The 11,986-nt window shown below is 38.7% G+C and overlaps 1 protein-coding gene across 3 annotated transcripts in view; it reads left to right on the top strand.

Annotated features, from left to right (window-relative positions):
* The window catches only part of RBM24 (RNA binding motif protein 24), a 17,629-nt gene extending 6,120 nt beyond the window's left edge, over positions 1-11,509 (top strand). Inside the window, exons 2-5 of one of the 3 annotated variants that reach the window (XR_002098563.1) lie at positions 1,440-1,563; positions 2,653-2,707; positions 3,086-3,216; positions 9,388-9,477. Coding sequence is in view for 1 of the 3 variants with exons in the window: in XM_019522909.1 (XP_019378454.1) it covers positions 1,440-1,563; positions 2,653-2,707; positions 9,388-9,724 (516 nt within the window). In the remaining 2 variants the exon portion in view is untranslated. Of the gene's footprint in view, positions 1-1,439; positions 1,564-2,652; positions 2,708-3,085; positions 3,217-9,387 lie in introns of all 3 variants that reach the window. The other 2 variants (XR_002098564.1, XM_019522909.1) reach the window with 2 other exon arrangements.
* The last annotated feature ends 477 nt before the right edge of the window (positions 11,510-11,986 follow it).

The following is an 11,986-nucleotide window of genomic DNA, read 5'->3' as shown; positions in this document are numbered from 1 at the left end:
GGGATCTGGCCCACTGTGTGTAAGGCGGGGGATTTCAAGGGATCACTCCCACTGGGGGGTAGATTGTAAGGGTTCAACCTGCTGTGTGTAAGGGGGGCAGGTTTCCAGGGATCACTTACTGGAGGGTGGATTGGCAGGGATATGGCCTGCGTGGGGTTGGGAGAGTGTGGGGAGTCATGGATTGCTCCTGCTGGGGGCATGGAGTGTTCTTGAGGGGTGGATTACTAGAGATCGGTCCCATGTGGGGTGGTGGATTTCCAGGGGCCACCCTTGCTGGGAGCATGGCTGGCAGGGTAGATTTCCAGGAATCAGTCCCAAGTCAGGCCATGGGGGAGTGGGTAGGGTTGGGTTGTCAGGGATCACCTTTTGCTGGGAGGCATGGAGGGTGGGTGGGGGGTGGATTGCCCCTGCCAGGAGCATGACTGGGGGGTGGATTTCTAGGGATCAGTCCCAGGTAGTGCCCCGGGGGGTTGTATTGCCAAGGATCACCCCTGCTGGGGGCATAGAGGATGTATGGGGAGTGGGTGGGTGGTGGATTTCCAGGGATGGGCCCTGCGTGGGGCTGGAAGGGTGGCACACCGGGTATCCAACATGAGAGTTCATCCTGGTGCAGATGCCGGCAAGTTGCTGGCAGCGGGTGCTTGCTGGCCAGTGTGCTGTGCACTGATAAAGTCCCAAGTTTGCCCTATCTGAGGCAGCGCAGGGGCTGCCTCCCCTGCGCTGCCTCAGATCCCTGCCTGATTCTCAGCTGAAAAGCCAGCTGAGAAACAACACATAAGAACCACCCCATTACTGGTGGCTGCCGGCCCAGGAGGGAGTGGGGAGCAAAGGGGAACTGAGAGGCTCCAGTAGAGGGGGGGGGCACCTTGTTTCCATGGCACAGGGAGCTTCCAGGCTGGGGATGAACTTGTCCAGGCCTCAAGCCTTTTAGCTTGCTGGTTTCCAACCCTGTTAGACTCAAGGCCCCCTCAGAAAATGCTTGCTCTTAGTTTCCACTTGTTTCTTGACTGGGGGGGAAAATAAGAGAGCAGTTTTTCTATTGGGAAGAGTTCTGTTATACTTAGAGTTTTTAATACATCAGGTTCCTGTTTGAATTTGGGAGTCATCCTTGTGTACATAACAGCCCTAATGTTGCATGGCACCCTTGGAGATCTTGTGGCGCTCCAGGGTGCTACAGCACCCTGGTGGAGAATTGCTGCGTTAGTAGGTTTGCTTTTGCTTTCCTGCATTCCCTCCCCCCTCCCTAGAGGCACCCATGGTTTATCCAGAGTGTGCGAGCCAAGCCATTCATTTTGTAGCAAAAAGAAAGAGTTGCTAAGTGAAGTGAGGTTTCAGCTTTCTCTCTGTGGGGGAGCAGGCTGCTTCAGAAGGGATGGGGTGTGTGGTACTTCTTTTTACTAGAGATCATGGTTTAATTCCTAGCCTTGTATATTGTTAAGGTCACCATGGCTGACAGAGCTGCTGCTGAGAGGGCTTGCAAAGATCCCAATCCTATCATTGATGGCAGGAAGGCCAATGTGAACCTGGCATACCTGGGAGCCAAGCCGAGGATAATGCAGCCAGGTGAGAAAAGACACGTGCTTGCTCATGTGTTCTGTCTCTCTCACCCTCCTATCTCTTTCCTCTTGGTGCACAATTTCTGAAGAGAATTAAAAACAAACCAACATGAGCTCTATTCCAAGGAAAGCACCCCAGATCTCCACTGTTTCCATTACTGTATATTTTAATTCTTTGGCAATTCTGTACAAATGCTTACATAGAGTGGGCATGTATGCCGTGCATAAAGAGAAATGTATGCATCGCCCTTGAGGAATTTTTGCAGTACAGACTTCTCTTTGGGTTGGACCTTTGTGATAAATGGAACGACAGTCAACATTATAGTATTATTGAGGGGAAAAATTAGGCCTAGGTAGGAGGCACATCTTGGTAAGTGCAGTTTTACACAAACAATATCTCAATGCGGACTTTTAAAACAGAGGGGCTGCATTGTACAGAATGGGTTATGTGGCAAGTTTTGCTCCAGAAGTTAGATATTGGTTTGTCCACATTCCTTTCAATACCATTGCTTTACCGCAAGATAAAGGAGAAGTCTGTAGTGATATGTTCATATCCTGATGGAAGGAGCTGACTCTGAACCCTGAATACTTCTTAACATGTTTGCTTGTGTGACCAAGACCCCACCAGTGTGAGGGAGGAGTTCACATAATGTATAACGACACGGCCAGTGATGTATAAATAGTTCATCACAAGAAGAAAGTTAGTTTATGTTGCAGTATGGGTTAAATTCTACCTTCATATTGGCATATAAATTGGCTTCCACTGCAGTTCACGGAAACTGCACATACGCACCAGTCGTTAAAAATTAGCAGATGGAATTCTGAAGCTATAGGTAGAGATTGGAATTAACTGCTAGAAAACATGATCTAATGCACAGTGATGCAGTGGAGGTTTCCTAGCTGTCTTTTTTTACGTAAACTGTCCTTTTGCAGATTGGTAAATTTCAAGATTACAAACATCCAGGTTAGACAGTAAAACAAGAGGCTCTGTTTCACACATCTTTACTACTGCTTGTTAGTTGAGCTTGTTGTTGAGTTCATAGTTTAAACAAGCAGCTGAAAGAACCCTTGTTTGTGATGTGTTTTTGTTTGGTAGGTTTTGCCTTTGGTGTTCAGCAACTTCATCCAGCTCTCATACAGAGACCTTTTGGGTAAGTCTATTAACAGGTCTTTAAAGAATGGGGAAAAAAAGTATAATCTTTTACTCACGTGTAGTATTGCCACTGAATTTGATAATGGTACTGTTGAAATTTTCAAGACTTAAAAATATGTGCCCTGTAAATTTTATGCTCACTTTGCAAGTGATGCTCCAAGTAGTATAGCTGAGTCAAGTTGTGCAAGAAATACGCTGTTCTCCCACCCAAGCAAACAAGTACTATATAGTCCTATGATTTTTTTTTTTTTTTATTCTTTAAAAAAAGAAAAAAAAAGAAGGTATGACTTATGCAAGATCACTGTGCCCCCTCCCATTTATTTATTTTTTTTTTTCAGCTTGACTCAATGTTATTTATCTCTTTCTAATCTGACAGGGATCGTTTACAGTTAAGATAACTGATCAGAAGGATATGATGATAAGAGGTGGAATAGTTCTGTTTGGAATTAAACTCTGTAACCAGTAGACTCAAACCCAAACAAGCTAAAATGGTGATTAACGATGCATGTATGTTTTTTATTTTTTGTTTTATTTTTGTTTTGTTTTTTAATAGTCGATAGACCTCCGTGTGCTTTATTTTATTTATTTCATTATTACAGTAATGAAGTGGTGTTGATAGCTAAACTGTGTGCTTTTATTTAATTGAAAGAGCTGTAGTAAAAGTTTTTTTGGGGGTCTCTTTAATTTTGTTTTTGTTGTTGAGGAGTGTTGACTTTGACTTTGCCATGGGGAGCAAAGGGATTTTTTTTTTTCTTGCTTTCAAGCTGTAGCCTGTGACTTTTTTTTTTTTAACCATATTTTGTAGTGAGTGCTAAATTTGTGTGATTTCTTGATATTATTTATTTATTATTTTTGGGTTTTGTTTTTTTTTTTTAAAGAAAATCAGCGTATTGCTTGCATGTTCATTTTTCTTGGTTTTGTCTCTTGGGAGGGTTTTGGAAGGGTGTGGAGCTCTCTTATTAACAATGTGTGTCCACTTGGGCTTTCTAATTTGAGACTTTAATTTCTACATCTGACAATATTTAGTGCCTTCCTTTAAAAAGAAAATTCCCCTATTCCTAAGTAGTTCTAACTCTCTTACTTTTTAAAAACAAAATTAGGAGGTAAAGTCCCCTTTGAATTTTCTGTAGACTACTACTTCTCTACTTCGTACTGACTGGGAGATTCGTTGCAAAATAATGCATTTTGCTAATTTAATGAGTAGGCTAACAGTAACATAAGGAGAATGCATCACAAAATGTACTCTGTTAATTTTTTGACAAGTCTAGTTTTAAGATACTGTAGCATGGTATGGTGAAATGGCAGTAGCTACTCCATAGTGGCCACTCTATCACCTGTCCTCAAAATGTATTCAAAAGGAAGAGGGCCTTCTAGAAAGGTCACATACAGCACCTCCTATCATAGTGGATTGTGTGTTGGTACTTTTTTCTTTTTCCTAGGGAGTTTGATGTATATCAGAATACTAGTTTTGGAAATGTACATTAAATTCATTGGTTTATAAAATTTCTTTTTTTCCCCCCCCCCTTCTCATAATTTCTATTGTTGGCCTTGTTGCAAGGAATTATCTATTAGTGTTCTGAAGAGCCAGCGAGAAATTACGAAGCATAGCTGATAGGTTTACTATGCACAATAATGTAGACAGGGAACGGCTACCTAGAACTGTTAAAATATAGTTACAAAGAGATGCCAGGGGAATGCTGAGGGAGCAGTGGGAAACCCAGAAAGTACTTATCTAGCACAGAAAAGGAGGCACTATATGCTACTTGAAGAACCTTTGTAAATTAAGGATACTTTCTGTCTCTCTTCACTCCTCCCTAGCCCTTGTCCCAAGACAACCTATATTTTAAAATGTTGCTCATTGGTTTGGGGATATTTTTTCAAGTTGTGGTTCCAATGTAGTGTAGTATTAGTCTTGAGAAGAGAGATTTTTGCACACACAGGTGTGCATGCGTGTCAGAATATGGTGGTAGTGTGTTTTGGTTTGTTTGTTTTTGTGTTGTTGTTGTTTTTTTTTTTGTTTTTTAATCTATGTTCCTACCAGCTTTTCTAATGCACATAATAAAATTAAATTATCAATCCCACCTCCTATTGAAAACATCCACTTCCAATAGTTTCCCAGTAAACTGCTGTTTTGATTTCTGTATATGTGAATGGAGGAAACTAAGGTTGAGGAGAGAAGTATAAATACAGTAAGGAGATAATGAATGATGATAACATGAGGTGGTGGTGAAAAGGCTGTGTTGTTTGACTGATCATCTACAGACATTTAAATGTTTGGCTATTTTTAACTGGGTAAACTTTTTCTGTAAAGAGTAATGTTTTGAATGTTAGCTGGACAACACTGAAAGATAGTTTTAAGTTCTTTTTCTATGAATACTGAGCCAGTGTACTTTAGTATGCTATGTAAAAGTAAGTAATGTGGACATTCACTGCAGTGCTGTGAACAAAATGGAAAAGAATGCTAATCAACACACTAAAAATGTGTGAACTGGTGAAAATCCAGTGTGGTCAGAAATGCTCTGTCATGGTTCTAGCTTTTAGCAAAGATGCTGAAAATAAATGGATTACAGTACCTCAGTCTTAATGGGAAGGTGTACTTGAATTCTGAGCATTGTATTTACTATAGATGAGACCAACAAGCTAGATTAATTTCAGTTCCTAAAACACATAACTGAGTTACTTTTCTCATTCTGATGTTGACGTTAACTCACTCACCAAGTAATACTTTCTGACTTCTACTTTACTCTGAGTGGGAGGTTGAAAGTGGAGTCTGATCGGGGTTGGTGACCAATCCCGCTATGATCTGTGAAAACTTAGTTTATACTATTAGAATGCCAGTTGCTGCTGTTGAGCTGATGGGTTTTTTTTTTTTTTGTAAGACTTTTCTTTCCACTAAGGTTGGTCCTTTTTTCTTTTTTGCATATGCAATATTCATGCTACGCTGGTGAGAAATTTAAAGGCATGTAGGGAAAGATAGAGGTAAGATATATTTGTAGCTATTTACCAGAGATCTGTTCCCCATTTGTCCAAATCCTGATTCCAAAGTAACTGGAAAACTAATGCTCCTTCAATGGAGCAGAAAGATGACAAACCAGCTACCAATGGGTTAGCTGATAGTACCAATTTGATAAATAATCTGTCTGGGCTGCATGATTATAAATGCTTGTGGGAAAAGTCCTGTCCTGACTTTGATTAGAAGACTTGTATAATATTAAATTGCTGAAGCAGTTAAAGAAAAGGGAACACTGAGAATGTCCACTGCCTTCTGAACTGTTAGACACAAACTTCAAAGCAAGCATATTTTGGCACTGCAGGATTTTGTGTATGTGTAACCCTACTTATGGTATTAGAAGGCTTACTACTTAATCTTGAATAAAATACTAGTTAATAATAATTCTAAAAACATGATGCAGTGCAAGATCCAGAAAGAATACATTTTCTTCAGAGTCTAATAATGATTCTGTTGTAGCAGTCATAGTATCATTGTTCTATGCATTAATAATGAATTGCTATATAACTGTAAGATACAGAAAGACAAGCCTATATCATCTTCGTTTCATTTCAGTTGTCTGCATAACACTTAAAACAACATGGCTAGCAGTTTAATGTTGCCCAGCCAGTTACCCTGGCAGTCAGTTTTACCAAGCTGCTAACTTTGTTTTAAAAAAAGAATAAAAAATGCTTTCTCCTTGCAGTTTAGAATAAGGAAAGTCCGGAGCAAGACCAATTGTCACATCAAGTTGTACGCTCCAAAATTATGCTTGGTGCCAAACCAAACATTGCCTTTTTTTCCATCAGTGAACTTGTATATTCCACAATGGAAAAACAATAAATGAAAAGCAGTGAAGCTAGCTGAGACTATATGTACGTTTCAAATAATTCCCTGCTCACAGAAATCCAGTCATCTTGGGTATAAAAACCCTGACGATTAAAGGTGCCCCAGCATAATGGGAAACCGCTCTTTAACCTTTTGGCCTCACAGAGTATAAAAGGGGTTAATGTTTCAATATCATTGAGATCTATCTACCACAAAGGCAAGCATGCATAGAAGTTTACTTTGGCCTTATAAAGTCATTTTACTCTGCTTGAAAACCTTGTCGCATGACAGACAATCAAAAATAGCTCTGCTGCAGCTTATGCCGTCAATCACCATGTGTGAAATGGCATGATGGTGAGGATCTTCCATGGGGTTCACGTATAATGTGGACTAAGAAGTTGTAAAGAGATAAGGTTTCATAATTCACCACCTGTTAGCTAAGTTTCTTGGTTTAAAGAGAACAAGTCACAAGGTTTTAAGTGGAAGCACATGCATCTTTATGCCTAGTATTTAACAAGGATTTAAAGTATACATACAAAAGTCCCAATAACCCAGGGAATCCTTTGTAATGCCATCTTCTATTGGTACAGAGAAATCTCAAAGTTTAGTCTACCTTTCTACGCCTTTCCTGTTGAAGTAACTTTTTTAAACCATGATAGTTGTATATAAAACTGACTCTTACATGGATACTAAGTTGACTGTCACTATCACAAAGTTTAGGAGAAGCCTTGAGGGAAGACTCTAAAGTAGTAAAGCAGGCAAATTGTCACGTAACTTAGAATAAGACATGAATTCAATCTTTCTTTTCCTATTTAAGACCAATTCCAACACTATAAAAGAATTATATTCACACTCATGTCAGTATCTAATACAAGATATTTGTGTGCAGTGTTTATTCTGTTTGAGTGGAGGGCTAAGATAATTCTCTAATTACCAATGTGTCAGCTTTAAAGTATGCAGCAAGTGTATCTTTTTTCCCCCTCAATGTATAAATTTAAGCTGCTTTTTAAGAATCCAGTTTTCTCACTGCTTCTACTCCCCCCCCCTCCTTTCCCTGTCTGTCAAACTTTTCACCGATCTCCTCTCAGACAATGGAAAATAAATTATCTCCATTGCATTGTTGGGTTTCTACAACCACAGTGTTTAAGTTACAAACACAGCAGAAGGGGGTACTTAATAGTTCACTTCTTCTCTTTAATTAAAAAACCAAAATAGGAAAAACCAACTTTACAGTTTGTGCATGTGTGGGGGAAAAGGGTAGGGGGGAATAAAATTTGTATTCTGGAAAAAATTTAACTGACAATGTCCTGTCTACCTCGTAACAGTTAGCATTAATGTTTTAAAATAAAACTAGAAGCTCTTTTTTTTTAACTTTTTCCTCTTACAGAATGTAGTGTTGCGTGATGTTCCATCTATGGTTACAATGCAAATATTGTGCTAAAAGGTTGGAGCTGTATTTAGACTCAGCTGGAAAGGGAAGTTTCTGATTTGTGTGCAGAGTATATGGCCCTGATCCTGCATTTGGAGCTGCATGAGCAGACCTTTGTAGCTATGTTGAGCCCTACTGACTATGCATGAATGAATCTACACATCAGTCCAGATGCAAGATGGAGGCTTAGATGCGTCATTAAAAATGGCGCTATTATTTCTGTTCAAAACGGTGCATTTACTATTAGAAGATAACATGGAAGGATTAGAGTAATCTGTATGTAGATTTGTGTGATGTGATGGGGTTACTGCAGACATCAAAACCAGTTCAGTCAAAGGCTAGTTTACAAACTAAGGAGGCAAATTCTCTAATTTGGTCAAGGTAAGGGTGGGAGGGAAGTGTGTGTGTATTGACTTGTTCGAAACAGTTATTTCATGAGTCATAAACCTGTTTTTTGCTTTTGTTAAGCACCAGATCCGTTTAGACTTAATCCTACCCCATCTCCCAAAAAACTCTATGCTATATGTCTTGCGTAGAAATAAACAAGCTGGCACAAAACAGGACATCAGTGGCCTGATAATCAAACAGGTTTGAACATCGTGTCCTTATGACCTTTACAAAAGTGTGATGCACATGTACTTAGGAATCACTGTTATGAGTTTTAATAGCATCTATGTAGCTTCCCTTCAATGGCCTTTTGTGACAGAGTGAGCTGCACTATAGTTCGTTTGGAAAGTGTGATTCTTGCTGTGTTTACCACACTTGTGAACTTCATTTAAACTCCTTTGTCGCCTGTGATTTTATTTTATTTTATTTTTTTTTAATTTTTATTTTTAATAAGGATGACTGAGGTTGCAGAGAAATTAATGTGTGCTGAGTCTGCATAGCAATCTAAGTAGGGTTGCCATGATACAAAAAAACTTCTGAGGGGAGGGGGAAATGTATAAATCTTTTATTTATTTTAAAGTTTAGCTATAATGAAATATACTAATTGTCTATTTGTCTGAATTAGGGTAATAAAAATCACTTGAATGTGATTTGATTTTTTTTTCCCCTTTTTCTTTTCTTTTCTTTTCTTTTTTTTTTTTCTTAATGTTAATACTTCAGTCTTACAGCTGGGATGCATCAAACTTTCCTTTGTTAAAACTGCTTAAGCTGCCATCACAGATGCTGGCCCTCCTAAAATGAAAGTGTTTTATGTTGCTTGATGCTGTGGTGTTTTAATTAAAGCCAGCTGAAGCACTGTGCTTTGGAGCAATGCATCTCTTTTGGGCTACTGAAATGATACATGGGTCTATTTGAGCTAGTTATTGTGGCAACCCTATGCACATAACAACAACTAAATTGAGTTTGTTTTAGTTCTGAATATGGAAGGAGCATTTGGAGGTGACCTGATGTATGAATTCTAACTTTGTCTTTCATCTTTCAACAGGATACCTGCTCATTATGTCTATCCACAGGCTTTTGTGCAGCCAGGAGTTGTAATTCCACATGTCCAACCCACAGCCGCTGCTGCCTCCACCACACCTTATATTGATTACACTGGAGCTGCATATGCCCAGTATTCAGCAGCAGCAGCAGCTGCTGCCGCCTATGACCAGTACCCATATGCAGCATCCCCGGCTGCTGCAGGATATGTCACCGCTGGGGGTTATGGCTATGCAGTCCAGCAACCAATCACTGCTGCAGCACCTGGGACAGCTGCTGCAGCAGCTGCAGCCTTTGGCCAGTACCAGCCACAACAGCTGCAAACAGACCGCATGCAATAGCAGATGGACTTTTGAAGAAAGTTTTCTTTCTTTCTTTTCCAGCCTTCCAATACACATAGTTAATAAGAGACTATTAACATTAAGAAGCTTTAAGAAAAGCAATGTTACTGCAATGTTAAAGATTTTATTATTATTATTCCACTGTCTCCATACAGTATGCATCCAATTCATGTTGTTATAGGAAAGGAGTAGGGTAGGGTGTATCAGTTTCAGTATCAGTCCAGAAAAAACTGAAAACGTACTGTACTGTTCTGAAAGGATGGCAAGAGTAGCAATGGGACTTCATGGGGAGGGGTTGGGGGGGAAATAAAATAAAAGGAAAAGTGTATTTTTTACAGTATCAGGGAAGCAAACTGCCTTTTACAAGTGAGAAAATGGTATTTAGAAAAAGTAGAACCAGAGGAAAAAATAGTGAGCAAAATGTAGCCTTTATATGAAGTTTAACTTAAAAAAGAAAGTTTAAAGCACTGATTGTCCTTTCTTGCTTTTGTGGCCTACAGAGCCAGTTTTAGCGAGAGAGTATTTTCTTACCATTTCATGAATGGGCATCGAACAACCTGAGGAACATGGCCTGCTGGTAAAATGGCGGACAGGCACCAAAGTTATTTTCTTATTTGTCCTCTGGATGAGTGGAACTGTGGAGCAAGTGATGTGAAATTAATGGGTGCAACAGCTGTAGAGACAATCAATAACACAGACAGTTCTGGAAAGAACACATCACTTGTGCTCGTTTGATGAGCTTGTCACATTCTAATCCCTCTCCCCATCCTGTTTCACTTTTGGGAAACTTTAATTGCTGGTGTCAGCTATTCTGATTCTGAAATAGGATCAGCCATTTACTGCAACAGCCTTCTCTTTCTATTTATTGCATCTATTCATGACTTGTGAATAAAGGCAGGAAGAAGCTTGATGAATTTAAACCTTTAAGAACTGTTTTAAGGGAATTTCTCTTCTTGAAAATTTGTACAATTTTAGTATATTTCAGAATAATATTTAAAATATTTATTAGCAAACCTACAGTACACGACACAACTTTCGTTACTGAGATACAGTTCTTCAAGGGTAAATGGTATGTGATTTATACTGTGCCTTAATTGTAATGCTATTTAAGAAAATATTTATTTTGAAAGTTTTACTATGCTGCACTCTAAAGAAAGCAACTTTAGATGTGACACTGTAAAATTATGTATTCATCTCATGGCATAAATTATTTAGTAGTTTAGATGTAGCATATTAAATATTAACCTAATCAACTAAGGACGTTGACTCGGATTTATTTAAATTCAGTATGTGCACTGTATGAGGGTATTCTTAAATTAACACCTTTTAGATTTTTACATTAAAATATTGCTAATTCATGCTTTTCCCTCTTAGTTTTTTTTTTTTTTCTTAGACCTCAAATACATTAGTACAGTTCTTTTCACTCATCTATACATAGACTGACTATATATTTTTCTTTGCTAGAAAATGCTGCTTTACATTGTCCTGTGAAACTGCAATACTTGCAATTTTTATTCTTGATCTAAATGGAATTTAATATTTTACACTGTATTGGATTTTTTATACTTGAACAATTTCATACAAGGGAAGACAGGATAGCATTTTTATGGACTTTATCCAATGTCACTGGATTTATTTTAAGTATTCTGAATACTAGCCAGTGTTATATAATGTAGACAAGACTCTCCTGTGCATATTATTTATTCAGTATGTATATTGCTTTATAACATTTCAGATCTCCTAATCTATTCACTTGTATTAAATATAATAAAAATATTGTTTCATCAAGTCTACTTATTTTTGCTCAAACAGTGATGGATTTCTTATAACTAATCAGACACCTTAGCTCATTTGCAAAGTGCTTGAATTGTGGGGAAAGCCATGATGCATGCTATAATTTCAAAGCTAAGGACTGAGTAGTGTGTTAAATAGAGCAAGTTGTGGAATACAGAGAACTCTTAGCCTGGAAAGTTGTTATTAAGCACTTTAGTGCGAGGAGGGGACCCTTTGTATGTGGCTTTTGGAGGGAAATTGTTGAGAAATGATGAAACAAAACAGACTTATTTAAATAAATAGGAGTTCAGTGATGAGAGTGGGTTTCCTTGGACTCTTAGCAACTTGGGCTGATCTTGAACTGATATCAGCCAGAGTTGTTTTTGGCTATCTGACAAGTAAAAGGGCCCTTGTGTTAAATGACTGGTAGTTGCTGCCTATTCTTGGTAGACCAGCTATTAGAGCTGTGTGATGCTTTGGTAGCTGATT

This window comes from Gavialis gangeticus, unplaced genomic scaffold (assembly GCF_001723915.1).
Source record: "Gavialis gangeticus isolate Ggan-Ray unplaced genomic scaffold, GavGan_comp1, whole genome shotgun sequence".
In the NCBI taxonomy this organism is placed as follows: Eukaryota; Metazoa; Chordata; order Crocodylia; family Gavialidae; genus Gavialis; species Gavialis gangeticus.
This window is presented reverse-complemented; position numbering and strand designations above follow the sequence as displayed.